This window comes from Microtus oregoni, unplaced genomic scaffold, assembly GCF_018167655.1.
Source record: "Microtus oregoni isolate MIOR12 unplaced genomic scaffold, Mior012 000002F_ref0000024, whole genome shotgun sequence".
NCBI lineage: Eukaryota > Metazoa > Chordata > Mammalia > Rodentia > Cricetidae > Microtus > Microtus oregoni.
In genome coordinates, this window is record NW_024543061.1 from 53,485,748 (window position 1) to 53,503,965 (window position 18,218).

Here is an 18,218-nt window from a genome sequence, read left to right on the forward strand (position 1 = left end):
CCATTAGCTCTAGCCTCTTATTGGCTAACTCTCACATCTTGATTAACCCATTTCTATTAAATCTGTGTATCACCACATGATTGTGGCTTACTGGCAAGAGTCTAACCTACATCCGTCTCAGGTAGGAGATTCATGGTGTCTGTCTGTCTCTGCTTTCTTCCTCCCAAAATTCTGTTCTGTCTTCCCCGCCTACCTGAGTCTGCCCTATCAAAAGGCCAAGACAGTTTCTTTATTCAACCAATGAAAGCAATACAAATACAGAAGGACCTCCTACACCACTACTCCAACAAAGACATACCTGCTAATAGTGTCACTCACTTTGGGGGGCATTATAGTGCAAATTCTAATCGGGAAGGGGAAGAAGAAAGGAATGAGGAGGAGGAGGAGGAGGAGGAGGAGGAGGAGGAGGAGGAGGAGGAGGACCTGAAAGCTTCACACAATGGCCTAGCTGCACCTCCTTTCAGAGTCACCCCTGACATATGCCTGGCCTCAGTGACTTTCCTTAGGACTCCTTGACTTTAAAGTCAGAATCACATAGCTGAAGGTGACAAGTTCTGCTGCTTGCTAAGGCTGGAACATGGCCCCCTCATTCAATTACAAATTTACCAGCTTTCTGCTTTTGATGGTTACCTTCACTGCCTAATCTCAGCTCTTCTGGAACTTGCTCTGTAGACCAGGCTGGCTTCAAACTCGGAGATTACCAGTCTCTGCCTCTGGAGTGTTGGGATTAAAGGCTTCAAGCTTTTCCTTAATTCCTTTTCACAGATTGGAAATTTAGCTGAGTGGGATCTCTTCCTAAGGTCACCACTCCCTTTATTCCAATTCTTAATCTGTTTATCTCCTTGAACACAGGAATTATCTCTACTCCATTTCCTGATACTCCTTTTTCTCCTCAAATTTAACATTTTGTAATTTACCCTTCTCAGTTTGTTCCTTTTTACTATAGAACTTTAGAGTTACCACTAATAACCATACAACAGAGTCTATATTAGGCTGTTTTAAGATTTTCTCTGTCAACGAAATTATCCAAAACTCTTCACTTCAGCCAGTACAAGCAGTAGAGATAAATCCTGGTGTCACTTCCAGTGGCCCTGCAGTCTGCCCCAGCCATACAGTTGTCATCCACATTCAGAGGGTCTAGTTTGGTCCTATGCTGCTTCCTTCCCTGTCTGGCTCCCATTAGCTCAGGCAAACTGTTCCAGTGGGTATCCCCATCACCGTCTTGACCTCTTTGCTCATATTCTCACTTCTCCCACTCTTCAACTGGACTTTGGGAGGTCAGTTCAGTGGTCCGATGCAGGTCTCTGTTTCCATCTGAATGAAAGTTCTATGGTGATATTTAAGCTATTCATCAGTCTGACTACAGGGCAAAGCCAGTTCGGGCCCCCTCTCCTCTATTGCTTAGGTTCTTAGCTGGGGTCATCCTTCTAGATTCCTGGTAATTTCTCTAGTGCCAGGTTTCTTGCTAGCCCCATAATGGCTCCCTCAACCAAAATATCTCTTTCCTTGCTCTCATCTCTGTCCTTTCTCCATCTCAACTCCCTCCACTTCTCCCCCCACCATCTTCCCCTTCCACCCTCACTTCTCCCTCCACCCCCATGTCCCCAATTTTGTCAGGAAATATTGTCTATTTCCCCTTTCCAGATGGATCTATGTATGTTTTTTCTTAGAATTCACCTAGCTTCTCTAGGATCATAAACTATAGGCCAGCACAATTACCTTTTTTTTTTTCTTTCGGAAGCAGGTACTGGAATGTATATCAGGAAGCCTCAAACATATAATCTCATGCCTCAGCTTCCTGACTGCTACCATACCTGGCTTAGGATATCATTTTTAAGTGAAAGTACAACAAAGTGTGGTCATTAGATTTGAGTTCTGGTACACATAGACTCAAAAGTGAATGACAGGACAGGAATGTAAAGGAAAACAAACAAAAGTATTTTCTGCCAAAGAGAAAATTAAGACTTTTCAGTAAATATTAGAATGTTAGGAAAGTTACATGTGACACTGTGAGCGTGACAGTTTCCTAATTCCTACCTCCTCTGATGACTCAGAACTGTCTGTAACTCCTGTTCCAGGAGATCAGTCCCCTCTTCTGGCCTCTGCAGGTTGCACATGATGCACGAATATGCATGTGGGCAAAATAGCCATACACTTAAAATAACACAATTAAAATAATATAAAAAGTAAACAAGATATGGAAAAGCATACACAGCATGAAGAGTCTAAATTGCTTATTCCCTGGCTCGGGGGTGATTGATGTGCTCCTAGTTTTATGTCCATTAGACACAAACTAGAGTCATTTGGGAAGAGGGAATCTCAATTGAAAAAATGTTCCCACCAGACTGGCCTGTGGGCTTGTTTGAGGGACATTTTCTTGATTGATGACTAATGTGGAAGGGCCCAGCTCACTGAGGGTGGTGCCACTGCTGGGCTGGTGGTCCTGGGTTGCTTTTAAAAGGCAGACTGAGCAAAACATGAGGAGAAAGTGAGTAACACTCTTCAGTGGCCTCTGCATCAACTCCTGCCTGGAATTCCTGCCCTGACTTTCCTAGACCATAGACTGCAAGTAGTAAGATGATAATAGACTCTTTCTCCCTGGGTTGCTTTTGTTCATGGTATTTAGCACAGCAACAGAAGCCTTAACACAGGCAGGTGATCTGACTTTGCTATTGAGACAATATCTGAGAATTCTTTAGGTTCCATATTTCATGAAGCTTTCCTGCCTGGTCTGATAGTGATGCAAGTCACTCGTCTTCCTGTGTGGACCCCAGAAACTGTTGTGCCTTGTTCTTTCACACAGCCAGGAGTAACCAGCTTCTTTCACAGATCTTTGGAGCTGTCTTCTCTCCACAGTTGCCTTCTCACTGGCACTGTACCACAAATTCTGGCTACCTTGGCTTCCAAGAACTATGATATCTGTCTTAGCTCAGTGGTAGCAACAGGTTCCACATCATAGTATCTGAAAACTGCTATCAGACTGTGGTGCTTTCTATCTTGTTTCCCTCTCAGTCCTGTGCTACCTGTTTGCCAACATCTAAGACAAACCTTAACATATATTTCATCAGATCAATTTTTTTTTTGGAGGAGGAAAGTCAATCAAATCCGTTATGCCATCTGTCTAAAAGTAGAACTAGAACTGTATACTTATTTTTACATTTTGGGGACAGACAAAATTTTATATTTTTTGCTACATTTAGTCTACCTCTCAAGTAGACTAGATTTGAGGAAATCCATGTTCATTACTGTAAGCTGGTGGCTGGAGAGTACACAGACTGTGGTAAGGAAACTATTATTGCTGTTTTGCCAAATGAACATGGTATGACCATTAAAATGCTTTCTAACTATTTATGTTCATGTTTGTCAGTTTGGAGAGAGAAGCTACTCTCAGCAGTGGATGGCAGAATCAAAACTGGTTCAAAGTATTGAGAGTGACTGTTTAACGAGCAGCTGTAAAGGGACATCTGGACCACTGGAAAGCTGTCTTCTCAGCCTTACATAGGGCTGCCCTCTTGAACTTACAGCAGCTACAATTATGGGCACAACAGTGTCCCTGTCAATATTCTCCCCTACCACTGAAGATCTATTTGAAATTATGCTTTTCATCAGTTATATAAACAAAGGATAAGGTAAAAGTGTCAGAGCTCCTGTAAATAACCCCTCACCCACACTGCTGTGAACAATCCTAATTAAACTCATTGAGTCACACGCAACAGCTAAGAAGAAAATGAGTAGGTTAATCTGATCAAATACATTACACATGTACTCGACCTGGCACATACAGTAGCCAACTACAGCTACTGGAGGGAGGGGTAGTTTTTTGTCAGCTTGACACAAGCTAGGGTCCTTTGGAAAGATGAAACCTCAGTTGAGACAATGCCCCATTAGTTTGTAGGAAGGCCTGTGGAGCATTTTCTTGATTAATGATATGGGAGGACCCAGTCTACTGCAGGCAGTGCCACCCATGGGCAGGTTCTGGGTTATGTAATAAAATAGGCTGAGCAAGCTAGTCAGCAGTATTCCTTCATGGAGTCTGCATCAGTTCCTGCCTCCAGGTTCCTGCACTGACTTCCCTCCATGATAGTATACTTTCCTCCTTGAGTTGCTTTTGGTCATGGTGTTTATCATAGCATAGAAAGCAAACTAGGCCTATGTGGGTGTTTCAGTCTCCTTCCCTGCTGCTGAATCTGCCCTTCAAAGTAAGATTGGAAGGAAGAAAGAAAACTTTGCCTGAGCACAATGGAACTAACCAACATTCATTATGTGCTGTTTGCTGGCCCTCAACTAGCGTAGAGGCACACACTTCATACACAGCACTTGGAAGGCGGAGGACAGTTTGGGCTACTGAGCAAGACCTGACTCAATAAAGAAAGGCAGAGAAAGAGAGAAGGAGACTGAGAAGAAGAGGGAGGAGAGAGAGGGGAAGTGTGGAGACAATGAGAAGGAGAGACCGTCAGAACCAAGAGGAATAAGGAATTTCAGTCCTCATTCAGTTTGAGGCTGGAGATGTAACCCTTCCAGGAATACTAGTCTACTGCATGCAAGGCCTTGAATTTCAATCCTCAGTGCTGCAAAAATAAAACAAAATTAAAATTAAAAAATAGAGGAAGTCAGATCTCTGTAGATTCAAAGCCAGCCAGCCAAATTTACATAGAAAGCTCCAGAATAGACAGGGCTACACAGAACAATCCTGTCTCAAAATAAATAAATACCAATCAACTAAGTAACTAAGACATAACAACTACCCAGTTAACAAAAACAGTAAGGTGTGGCCTGTCAAGGATACACAAGCAGACCACTTACAGAAAAGGAAATGATAAAGTGTGAGAGAAACTAACAAGAGAAGGAAACCTATTTCTGACACAAACCTCCAAGCCACAGAAATGCTGTACCTCCTTACAGTAGAACTGATACTGCAGGCCTGAGACTCGATACAGTCCTGAGTGCTTCTATGTCTGCCCCATCTTCTCACAGAATGGTTTCTGAGAAATAACTCATGTTTGCCAAGTGCTTGGTGACAATGAACTCAAAACAGAATGTTGGTCACAGATCTTAAGACAGGTGCCACATACAAAAGGCTATCTGAGTAGACACCCACTAAATCCCAGTCTCTGAAGCAACACTAACAAGAATATACCGAACATTAATATCAAACATTTTTTAATTACCTAAGATGTTAAACAGTAACTTAAACTCTTTACAATAAGAACATGTTGCACAACTTACGATATTTACTGTGAATTTCATCTATCTCCTTCTCTGTCTGGTCCTTTGTAAAAACCATGACCTAAAATAATAATTTAAAAAAATCTTCAGAATTACATCAAAATGACAAAAATGGAAATCAATGCACAAGTTTCAAAACTTCAAATGCGGTGCTTAAAACAGAGGAAGCCAATCCGCTTCTGAGTAGCCTGCACATTTCCTCCAACTATCATGAACAACACAGTCTTACTCATCACTTCTCCCTCATCAGCAGGTTTTTATTTTTGTTAACAAAAAAAGGAACTTTTTCCTCAAACCAAGTAACATCCAAGACGGAAATCTCACCATGATTAAATACGTTTTTTAAACAATATTATAGTGAAATCTGAGAGGTTGTATATGCCCTGGTGTGTGTGCATGTGTGTATGTGCAGGTGTGGATGGATGAGCATGCTCATGCACATATGAAGACCCTCTGCCTTATTTTCTTGAGACAGGGACAGGGCTTCTCACTGAACCTGGAGCAAAGCTGGTGAGTAGTCCTAGCAGTCTCCTGTCCCCACTCCCCACAGCAATGGAGTTAGAGAACATGCAGCCATGCTTGACTTTTTACATGAGTGCTGGAGATTTGAACTCAAGTTCTCAGGCTTATACAGCAAGTGATCTTTCCTGCCAAGCCATCTACAGCTTCAGATGTTTATTTATTTGACAAATGTTCATGTTATAAATGAGTAGTTTGGCAGTAGCTGTGGATTTTAGGACAAGGTGGGATTCATTTGTAGAGAAATTTTAAGTTTTGGTTCTTCCCATAAATAAAAATATCCCAATAAAATGTGTAAAGTATCTATATCCAACTCCAAATAGTTGAGGAAAAAATACCCCAAATCAAAACACATAAGCCTGTATCTAGAAGAGAAATGGAGGAAAATCATGTCAGGTAATAAATCTTTGATAGTAAAGAATAGTACCCTTCCTTCCACCTTTCTGCATATATAAGGTTTCTCAAATGAAATATTGTGGATAAATATTTGGTAGAGAAAGAGAGCCAGAACAAAGGAAGGGGAGAATATGAACAAAGTACAATGATATGAATGTATAAAACACCATAAAGAAATCCACTGTTTTGTTGTTACTAAAAACACTAGTTAAAAATTAAGATATATTAAGAAAACAAAGTCAAATTTTAAGCAAGTCTGATTTTTTAGTTGTACATGTCATTTCCTCTTTCTGCTTTGAAAACTTGCATGAATCTCCTTTCTAATTCTTGAAGTATAGTTCATCAATTAAAGTGTGGTTCTGTATTAAGAATATTACATTAGATACATAAAACCCAGGATAGCTAAAACAATTCTGAGTTATAAAAGAACTGCTGGAGGTATCACCACCTCAGGTTTCAAATTGTATTATTATAGAGCTACAATCATTTAAAAAACATGGTATTGACATAAGAAGGCATACTGATCAACAGAATAGACCTGAAGACCCAGACATAATTCCACACACCTACAGACACCTAATTTTTGACAAAGAAACTAAAAATACACATTGAAGGAAAGACAGTATCTCCAACAAACAGTGCTGGTCAAACTGGACAGCTGCATGTAGAAGAATAAAAATAGATCCATAGGGGGGCTGGAAAGATGGCTCAGAGGTTAAGAGCATTCCCTGCTCTTCCAAAGGTCCTGAGTTCAATTCCCAGCAACCACATGGTGGCTCACAACCATCTGTAATGGGGTCTGGTGCCCTCTTCTGGCTTGCAGGCATACACACAGACAGAATATTGTACACATAATGAATAAATAAATATTTTAAAAAAATAGATCCATAGTCATCACTCTGTACAAAATTCAACTCAAAATGGATCAAGGACCTCAATATGAGACTAGATACACTGTATCTTAAAGAAGACAACGTAGTAAATAGGCTTGAATTCACTGGCACAAGAAGAGAATTTCTAAACAGGACATCAACAACAGGCAGTAATAAGTGGAACCTCAGAAAGCTAAAAGCTTCTGTATAGCAAAAGACACCATCATTTGAGCCAAGTGTCAGCATACAGAATAGGAAATCTGATAAAGGGTTAGTTATCTAGAATATATACATAAAGAACTAAAAAAAATTCTGCACATAAAACAAATGGGTTAACCCAGTTTAAAAATCTGGTGCAGAATTAGTTTTCAAAAGATGAAACACAAATGGCTGAGAAACACTTTTAAAATGTTCATCCTTAGCCATCAAGGAAATTAAAACTATTTTGACACTGTCTCACCCCAGTCAGAATGACCCAAAACAGTAAAAACAAATAATAATACTTGCTAGTGAAGATGCAGGGAAAGGGAACACTTATTCACTGCTGGTAGGAGTGCAAACTGGTACAGTCACTATGGAAATCAGTGTGGAAGATCCTCAAAAAGCTGAAAATCAATTTACCAGATTCAGCTGTACCCATCTTGGGTATATATCCAAAAAACTCAACTTTCTACTACAGAGTACTTGCTCATCCATGTTAATTGGGACTCTAGTCATAATAGCCATAAATTGCAGATAGCATAGATCTCCATCAATTGAGAAATGGGATTATTCATCTACTAAGATAACTAAAATAATGAAATTTGCAGGTAAATAGATGGAGCTAGAATCAATCATCCTGAGCGAGGTAACCTAGATCTAAAAAAAAAAAAATATTTCATGTTTCCTTTTGTATATGGATGTCAGTTTAAGACATGTGTATGTCAACTTGAATAATCTCAGAGGTTAGCTAATAAGGGATCAGGTAGGGGTATAATGTTCCAAGGAAAAGGAAATAGAATACAGTATTATAAAGGGATAAAGGAGAAATTAGGAAATAGGAAGGGGAATGGAAGGGCAGAATAAAAGAGGGACACCTCAAGTATGATTAATAAAAGCTCAGAAACTGATATAGGTTTCAACCTGAAGATCCAAAAAGCAAAGCAGCCAGCCATTGGCTCTTACCTCAACCTCAAGTCTGAAAATGGCAATCCTGCCTCCAGGAATCTCAGAATGAGACTGTGTCTGTGAGCTGTCTCTTCCCATCTTATTATCCTCTCTAGTTCTGGGATTAAAGGCATGTACCACTACCACCTGGTTTCTATGGCAAACTAGTGTGTCTACTGGGATTAAAGGTGTGTGTTGATACTGCCTAGTCTATAAGGCTTGCCAGTGGTGCTGTTTTCTCTTAGATCTTCAGGCAAGCTTTAGTTATTAAAATACAATTGAAATGCGACTACAGATACCTAACACTAAAGGCTCTCTGAAAAGCCATATGGAAATCTACTACTATAGAAGCTTCCTAAAATATATACATATATGAAAGAAATTTAAATGGAGTCAATGCACCAATTAGACATCTTATGTCACCAAGTAAAACCTCCAGTGACAAAAATAGGTTATATCTTGTTGAATCGTGGCCAAAAAATATCCCATAGACACCTCCAAATACAAGCTATTATCAAGGTTATTGGTTATTCTCTATAACCTGATAGTAAGGCCCTATTATTGATGTCATCAAACATGGGGAAACTGAGCTGGTACCCAACTAGAAGCTTTACCTGATGTGGGAGAGTCTTCTGTTTTGTGTTGATTTCATTGGTTAATAAAGAGACTGCCTTGGCCCTTTAATAGGACAGAAAATTAGGTAGCCGGAGTAGACAGAACAGAATACTGGGAGAAAGAAGCCGAGTCAGGAAGTTCACCATGATTCTCCTCTCCGAGACAGAAGCACGATAAGCTCTTTCCTGGTAAGCCACCTCGTGGTGTTACACAGATTATTAGAAATGGGTTAATTGAGATGTGAGAGTTAGCCAATAAGAGGCTGGAACTAATGGGCCAGGCGGTGTTTAAAAGAATACAGTTTCTGTGTAATTATTTCGGGTAAAGCTAGCCGTGTGGAGCTGGGCAGGAACGCAGCCCGCCACCCCACACAACATTTACCCCTACTGACTAGTGTTCATGGTACTGGAAAATATTCTTGCATACTACCAGAGGAGAAAAGTAATTATTAGTATCACTCAGCTACAACAGACACCTGCCTTCAAGATATTCTGGCACAATGTTACAGGAATAACCAACTATTCTTATTTTATTGGATTTAAGGCCCATTCCATGAGCTGGAATCCATACCTGTATCAGGTCAAAAAACTAGCCATGGGCATAAAGGAAAACCTACTATTATTCTGTTAACGGAACAAAGCAGTAAAATGATTCCTACTGACATACTGCTATACCCATATATTAGAGCATTATTCAATTTTCATCAGAAAAGTTTCTTGTAGTAGACGGTAATTAACAAAGAGATTCACAACTGGACAGTGTTCAGAGAATGAGAGACTGTGGAACACTCAGCCCTAAATGGGACATTTTTATCAAACTCCTCCCCTCAAAGTTCAAGGATCTACATGGGAGAAGTGGAAAGATTTTCAGAGCCAGAGGCAATAGATGACTCCAAGGAAACAGTGTCTTCCAGACACAACAGGACAGATGCACATATGAATTCAGAGACTGGGACAGCAGGTACAAGACCTGCACAAGTTCAAACCAGACAAAATTCCCAGCACTGAGAAGGGGAAGTGAACACAAAGGCCTACACCTAACCAAGAAGCTATTTGTAATTGAAACCTGCTGGCAAAGGGAATATCAGGTTTCTTTAATGGAGTGTCGCTGGGTATATCAACCACATTCCAGGGCAGGTCTCATGCCCAGTAGTTGGCCAACACAAAATGGACTCTATGTTTTTTGGGGGTTTTTTTGGTGCACTTTATTTTGCGAATTTTTACTTTATTCTATTTCTTTTAGTTTTTTCTGATTTTTGTTGTGCTTCTTGGATTTTTTGTTGTTATTAAAGGAAGGCAAAGAACATGAAGTTGAGTGGGTTAAAAAGTAAGGAGGAGCTGGGGTAAGAAAAAGTATGTGATCAATATATTCTATGAGAAAACATTTTTAAAATAAAAACTTTAAAAAAGAGTATTACATTAGCTGAGAGTGCTGTTGCGCATACCTTTGATCCTAGTACTTGGGAATCAGAGGCAGATAGATAGGTCTCTGTGAGTTTTGAGGTCAGCCTGTTCTATACAGTGAGTTTCAGGCCAGCTACAAAGTGAGACCTTATCTCAAAATATGTATATATATGAAGTAGAAAGGAGAAAGAAAGAGGAAGAAGAGGAGAAAAAGGAGAAAAATGATTACATTGATGGTGCTGAAGCGATAGCTTAAAAGTCAGAAGCATTTGACATTCTTTTAGAAAACCTAAGCTGCTATGGGACAATGGTCTTTTATCCTGTCACCTGTATTATTTTTAATAAAACGCTGATTGGCCAATAGCCAGGCAAGAAGTATACACAGGGTGACCAGACAGGAAGTAGAGGCAGAGCAACAAGAACAGGAAAATTCTGGGAAGAGTAAAGACTCAGTCTGCAGTCCTCACCCAGACACAAAAGAAGCCAGACACAGAGTAAGCAAGATGGAAATGCCTCGCCAAAAAAGGTACCAAGCCACGTGACTAACACAGACAAGTATTATGGGCTAATATAAGTTATAAGAGTTAATAAGAAGCCTGAGCTACTAGGCCAAACAGTTTATAATTAATATAAACCTCTGTGTATTTATTTGGAACTGAATTATGGTAAGACCAGGTAGGACAGAAACCTCTGTCAACACTAAGCTTCGTTCTCAGCACCCTTAACAGTCAACTCACAAGTGCCTCTAACTTCAATTCCTGGAGATCCAACACTCTAGTCTGTCCTCCACAGGAAGACAGGCATACACACACACACACACACACACACACACACACACACGGTATATATACACATAAATAAAAATACAATCTTAAAAAAGAATATTACATTAAAATTTCCTAGGTGGTAGGCACTTGTGTTAAAGCAATATAGTTGCCTATTTTCCTTAAATTAGATTATTAAAAATTGGCCCGGGGCTGGAGAGATGGCTCAGAGGATAAGAGTACTAACTGCTCTCCCAGAGGTCCTGAGTTCAATTCCCAGCATCCACATGGTGGCTCACAACCATCTGTAATGAGATCTGGTGTCCTCTTCTGGCCCACAGGGATACATGCAGGCAAAATATTGTATATATAATAAATAAATAAATAAATCTTTAAAAAAAATTGGCCCATGACTTATAGAAGCTTGGAAAGGAGAACTATAAAAGATATGTAGCTGCTGAATGTGAATTCTGGTCCTATTGTTTCTCCTAAGAGCTACAAAAGTCATCAGAAAAAGCAGAGTAAACCCAGAACTCATTCTTAACAGTTATGAAGAGTATACACAGCTGTTTATCAAAAGATTAAAAACCTTAGAATATTCTCATTTTTCTTTTTGTTTTTTTGTTTTGTTTATCAACCAGGTTTCTCTATGTAATACCTCAGACTGTCCTAGAACTCACATAGATCCACCTGCTTTTGCCTCCTGTGTGCTAGGATTAATGGCGTGTTTCATCACCTACCAGCTTCCTATTTTTCTTTAGTTGTTTCTTTTTTTCAAATGTGTCCTAGTGACATACTCATTTTCCTGGCTAATACTTCACATGCTGGTTCAGTGTTCAGCCCATGGCTGCTCGAATCCAGGCACCTGGGCAGAACACCACAGTGGCAGGAGTAAGTGGTGGAGGAGCAAGCATCTTTACCTCATGGCAGACAAAAACTGAGCCATGAGGACTTTGTCTAGGTGACTCCAGCTGTACTTTATGTTGTAAGTTTGTTAAACACAAATGCTATCTAAAAACATGAGCTGTAAAGAAATCTTAATTCTCTAAATAGCAATGTGTTCCAGTACATTTTCTACCAAAAAAATTTACAAAGGCTGGCTTTTAATTTGAAAAGTACAATTCAACAATTCCTTCCTGCACAACTACACAGACACTGAAACAGATTCAACATACATTTTCATTGAGTTTACTTGCTTCAAGGCGCATCCTGGTCTTCTCCATGTTTTCAATTTCTTGGACTATTTCAGCAGCTATTAAAATAAGAACAAGAAAAAAATCCACTTACTCTATGTCTATGTGAGGTTTTAACAACAGAGAAAGACAGGTGTATATAAATGCACATTCCTATCTTCTTTTTTCAAATTTCCAAAAAAAAGTGTGGTGGTGTGAAAAAGAATGGCCTCCACTGACTCATAAATTTGAATGCTAAGGTCCCCAGTTAGTGGAAATGTTTGGGAAGGATTAGGAGGTGTGGCCTTGTTGGAGGAGGTGTGTCACTGGGGGCTGGGTTTTCACAAAGGCCCAGTTGGGCCCAATCCCTCTCTCTCTCTCTCTCTCTCTCTCTCTCTCTCTCTCTCTCTCTCTCTGCCTGAAACTTGCACATGAGATGTGAGCTCTCAGCTACTACACCAGTGCCATGCCTGCCCATCTGCCACACCCCCATGCCCACCATAATGGTCATGGTTGCTTTGCTCTCAGTGTTTCATCACAACAATACAACAGTAATTAAAACAGTAAATCTAGCAACATTTCAAAGTAAAACATTAAAAAAAGAATGTGGAGTTTTAATTTCCAACTCTTTTACATATCAAAATAAAATGTAAGAAATACTATGCTATTTTTGCCTTCTCTCTTGAATATATAAACAGCAATTCCAAAGAAATATGAGAATTAATTTACACTATGAGCTAAACTAAAACTCCAATATAGTAAATGTATTGAAACTTACCAAGAAGAAAGATCTGCAAATACCAGGGGAAATGTCCTTGCCTCCAAAACAAGTATCCATAGACAGTTTTATTTATTTATTTGGTTTTGTTTTTTTTTTGTTTGTTTGCTTGTTTGTTTTGGGGGGAGACAGGGTTTCTCAGTGGATTTGGAGCCTGTCCTGGAACTAGCTCTTGTAGACCAGCCTGGCCTCGAACTCACAGCGATCTGCCTGCCTTTGCCTCCCTAGTGCTAGGATTAAAGGCATGTGCCACCACCATCCGGCTCCTTAAACAGTTTTATATCACCCATAGTAGGAGACCACACATTAAATGGCTCCCTTTAAACATAAACAGTGCAGATTTTGCAAAAGCTGTTTTTCAGTACCAAAAGTCAATCTATTTAAGTGCATGAGGTACATAATAAGAACTGACAATCATTTATATTCATTTATATGTAAAAAGATATTAAGTCTGTAATTTACTTCAAAATATTCTATGCAGAGGCTTTAAATGGTAGACAAAAAACTAGGATGGCTTGACAATTGGTTACATTGTAGGGTTGACAGTTGGCTGCATTCCATGGGTGAAATGAGAGTACTAAGTACTCTCATCAACCGGCTCTTACCCTCCTCATTCAATCTCCCTCTACATCCACCTCAATCTCCCCTTTGTATCAACTTCAAATAATCCTACTAAAGTTTATTTAAATTCAAAGCAACTACTTCACTTAAACAAAATAGTTTCTTTTCCAAGCACTGATATGTATCTGCCTCCTTAATTTTGTAGGGCTGGTTGAAACAATATAAACAGTATCATCTGTGAATAAGAACTGTTCATCTCCTGTGAGCTAACTGAATCACAGTATAATAGAAAAGCAAAAGCATTTACATTCTATCCCATGCATTAATACAAGTACCATTCAAGACATCTGGCACACTCTACAATAGTAAGAAAATTATACTACGGTGGGCACAAGTTAAGGGTTTAAGCTATTTCCAGAAATATTTCTGATTCTGTTTAGGGTGTAGAGAACTAACAATACTATCACCCTCACTATAATGACAAGGAAACACTAACAAGCTATCCAACTATAATTTTGCTTGTATCCATCAGAGTTAAAGTCAAACAGCAACTACATGTGCTAAAACCCCAAAACAGGTGGCAAGATTAGGAGCGATCATGACCATCAGGTGACAAAATTAAATGACTGTACATCTGAGTAAGATCATGGTTAAACTTTTTGATAGATTACAAAAGGCCCGGCGTGGCTACCAAGAAAACATAAAAAGGAAACAACAACAAAAACACAACTGAGCTCAGACACAGGAACATCAATGGCAGGCTGTTCCTACAGAATGTCAGCACTCCCATGTTTCTGCTACCTAGCACAATGAGACGGTGGAAGTCTCAGCTGCATATTCAGCCTCATAAACACTACCATGCCTTCCCCTCACGTCAATCAATCAATGAGACAAAATAAATCTTCCCTCTTTAAGTTGTTTCTTCTCAAGTATTTGGTCACACAGTAAAGGAAAGTAACTAATACCAAAAAAATTATTACAGAACAAGCTGGGCTTGGAGGTGCATGCCTTTAATGCCAGTTCTTGGAAAAAAGAGGCTGGTAGACCTCTGACTTCAAGACCAGCTTGGTTTACAAAGCGAGTTCCAGGATAGCCAAGGCTACACAGAAAAACTCTATCTTGAAAAACAAAACAAACAAAGAAATCAGCACAGAGGGCCTGGAGAGATGCCTTAGTGGTTATGAGCAGTGGTTGCTCTTCCAGAAGACCCAGGCTTGATTCCCAGCACCCACAAGGCACTCACAACCATTTGTAGCTCCAGTTCCAAAAGATTTACCCAATACCCTCCTATGACCTCTATGGACACACATACATAAACACAAATAAGTAAATAAATAAGCAAATATCTAATATCTGAGAGAAAGAGAGAGGGGGGGAAGAAAGAAAGAAAGAAAGAAAGAAAGAAAGAAAGAAAGAAAGAAAACAAGTACAGAAAATGGAGTCACTGTGACAAACGACCATGTGGCTCACTGGCCTTTGGAAGTAACATGCAGAAGGACTGTGCAAGAGTATGAGGCTGCAGGTTAAAGTGCTAGAATCCTTTAAGTGCAGCTTGATAGGCCACTGGTGGGAAAGAAGAAGACCAGGATGCTGAAACATAGACAACGAAGACTGTATTCAAGAGGTTTCAGAGGGCAACAAGAGCTCTACTAGAACTAGGACAAGAGTTGAGGCCGTTTGTGTAATACTCTAGCAAAGAATCTGACTGCATTCTGCCAGTCTTGACTATGTCAGTAGGGCTGAAGTAAAAAATCATGGATTACTTTGTTTGGTGGAGGAAATCTTACAATAGTACAACATTGGGCTATGGCATGGCTACTGCTCAATGCAGCTATACTAATTCTCAGAAAATAGAACAAAAAAATATAAAAAATGTGCAATTTGAAAAGAAAGGAGCTTGAACCTGGGTAAAGCAGTGGACAGAAATGTAGTGGAGCAGAAAAGAGCTCTAATCACAAAGGCACTGGAACAGGGATGAACTTGTGGCTGTTACCCAACTCACTCAGCTCAAGGACACAGAGTAAATAGACAGTAGGCAGATGTATGGAGACAACCATACCTGGGAGGAGGGGATTCTAGGATTTTGACCGTAATCTCAGGAGGCATTTTCACTTCAAAAATTTATCATACCATGCACTTTCTGTTTTCATATCACTCTTCATTTTTTCAATTCTAAATGATCTTACCTATAAAGAACTCCAAAATGTATGCATGGTCAAGTGAAAACAACATGGAGAATACTGACATTTTTATGAATCAGTACCAACTAAGGATGTCTGCTTATGTATAATAATCATAATGGAAATATCTAAGGAGTTCTAAGTGCTTGCTGAGGTACTGTACTTGATATCCGAATGCATCCTATCATCTCAAAAACATGCAGCATGTAGGATTATAATCCTCAATTTACAGATGAGAAAATTAAAGTACAGAGATACGACTTATTCACAGTCACTCAGCATAAACTAGGAGGACTGTAGGCCTCCATATCACTCTTCACCACCACGCCACCTCTGGAGAGATACTCAAAACACTGGCAATAGTGATTCCTCTGCGAAGGGAACTGGGGCCAGGAAACAGCCTGAGAGGATGATGGCCTTAGCAGTGTTCTCCAGGCAGCTCTCGAAGGGATTCACCTGCATATCTGCTGCCAAAAAGGTACTTATTAAAATTCTTTCTGTGGTTTATAATCTCTGAGCCATACACTTCTTTATCCAAAGATGAGAACAGATGTATTACTTTACCTGATTTAGGATGCAAAGCATCACATTGGGAATTATACATGTGTACAAATTCTTGGTGCCTTTTAATAAGCTGCTGCTTGTTTCCTTGAATGGATAAGCCATACTGTTTCAACTTTTTCTTTAAATCACGATCAGAGAGCAAATTATACACTGTTTTTGGCAGTGGCTTCCTTTTGTGAGCAGAACTAAAATGAAAAAAAAAAGAGATCTGAAGATTATTTTGAATTATCAAATATTCTCAATAAAATAGTAATTTGCCTTCACAACACCTGACTGACTACAAAAATAGTTGAGCCATTAAGATAAAAAAAGAAGAATATAGGGAGAAAGTTTAGTCAATGAAGTGCTTGCCTCACAAGCATGAGTTTGACCTCTGGCATCCATATAAAAAGTTGGGGAGGTAAAAACAGCATCCTTAGAGCTTGCTAGTCAGATAGCCTAACCAACCAGCAAGGCCATGTCCCAGTGAAACTCTGTCTCAAAGAACAAGGTAGAATATACTCCTGAGTATGATACCCAGGGTTGAACTCTTCCACACACATGCTAACATACACACATACAGCCTCTACACATGAACATGCTTTACCCACACCCATACTAAGGTAGAAAGATGGGCAAGTGTCAGCATACGCATTCTGAGTAGAGGTTCAGCTCTATGGGCAATTAGGTGTATAATAAATAGTTGTCAAAGCAGTCTTTACTACTGCAATCATTTCAAAATGACAACAGCAAATTAATAAGATCTTAAGAGTAACAGGGTTTAAAATAAAGTTTTTTTTTAAAAAAAAAAAAGCAAAAAATGTTCAAATGCTGATGCTTCCCAAACTTCAAGAACCTCAGAACTGCCAGGAGAGTGTAGTTTAAATGCAACACTTCCTCAGTTACTTTCTCTACAGCACCCATCCACATGATGCAGACCTAAAGTGGAAGCTGAAAATCTTTACTTTCCAGTTTCCTAAGGTAAATCTGATGTGGTGGTCCAAAGGTCATACTGAGAGCGCTATTACAGTCAAGTAGAGATACAACTGTTCTACTCACACAATGACCATTTTCTAGCTAAATTATCTCTTTTATGCTCTGTTAGTAAAGCCTGGAAAGCCAGAAATAACTACTTATTTATAAAAGGACCTGAAAACTTCCACAGAGTATATTTTTCCAAATTGTTCTTATAATGGCATTCAATTAGGCCCTACCAGATTGATGACATTATGGTAAAATAAAATCACAGCAGGTAGGATCAACTGAATCATTCTGCTGTGTTTATGGCAAGCACAAAAGGAGGAGCAATTCATTAAGTCTCTAACTAAAACATTTATTTGATCAAAGACAGACAATAACAACTATAAAATTCTAATAAAGATGTGAAGTGTCCACTGGCATTCACAATGAAAGCAACATCAGACATCAACCATCTCTGTCAAGAAGTGAAAGTATGGGAGCTGGAGAGATGGCTCAGCGGTTAAGAGCACTGACTGGCTGCTCTTCTGGAGGACCCAGGTTCAATCCCCAGCATCTACATGGCAGCTCATACCTGTCTGTAACTCCAACTCCAGGGCTTCTCTAACACCCTCACACAGACAAACATGCTGGAGAATACCAATTATCATAAAATAAAAATAAAACAAAGAAAATAATTTGAGACTATGAAGTCAGAGAAGCATTACCCCAAGCATGGAATGATACTGATCTTTCCTATGCTGACTCGGTGAAGTGGAATCACACACGTCAGAAGTCTCAGAACTAGACAGCTATAGAAAGAGTTCTGCTCTAAACCATCAGACAGTTCTACATAGGGTGGTAAAAGGGTTACCAGCCACACCCAGAAATTGACCTTTTAGGGTTGTAAAAAGAGACCTTAAGACACAGAGACTTTTACGTGACCAAACCCCAGGCCAGTATAAAACTAAGAAGATTTAGCTTCATGTTTCCCTAAGTGTGCCTGAATAATGTCGTAAAAAATGACTTGTGAGTACAAAAACAAAAATCAAAACCCTTGGAGTAAAGGAAATTTAGGAGTTTGAA

At 39.4% G+C, this 18,218-nt stretch overlaps 1 protein-coding gene across 1 annotated transcript in view; it reads right to left on the bottom strand.

Annotated features, from left to right (window-relative positions):
* The window catches only part of Rad18 (RAD18 E3 ubiquitin protein ligase), an 86,081-nt gene that overhangs the window by 40,173 nt on the left and 27,690 nt on the right, over nt 1-18,218 (bottom strand). Inside the window, exons 7-9 of the mRNA XM_041637834.1 lie at nt 16,197-16,381; nt 12,117-12,193; nt 5,227-5,287 (exon numbers count right to left, since the gene is read on the bottom strand). Of these exons, the coding sequence (XP_041493768.1) occupies nt 5,227-5,287; nt 12,117-12,193; nt 16,197-16,381 (323 nt within the window). The remainder of the gene's footprint in view (nt 1-5,226; nt 5,288-12,116; nt 12,194-16,196; nt 16,382-18,218) is intronic.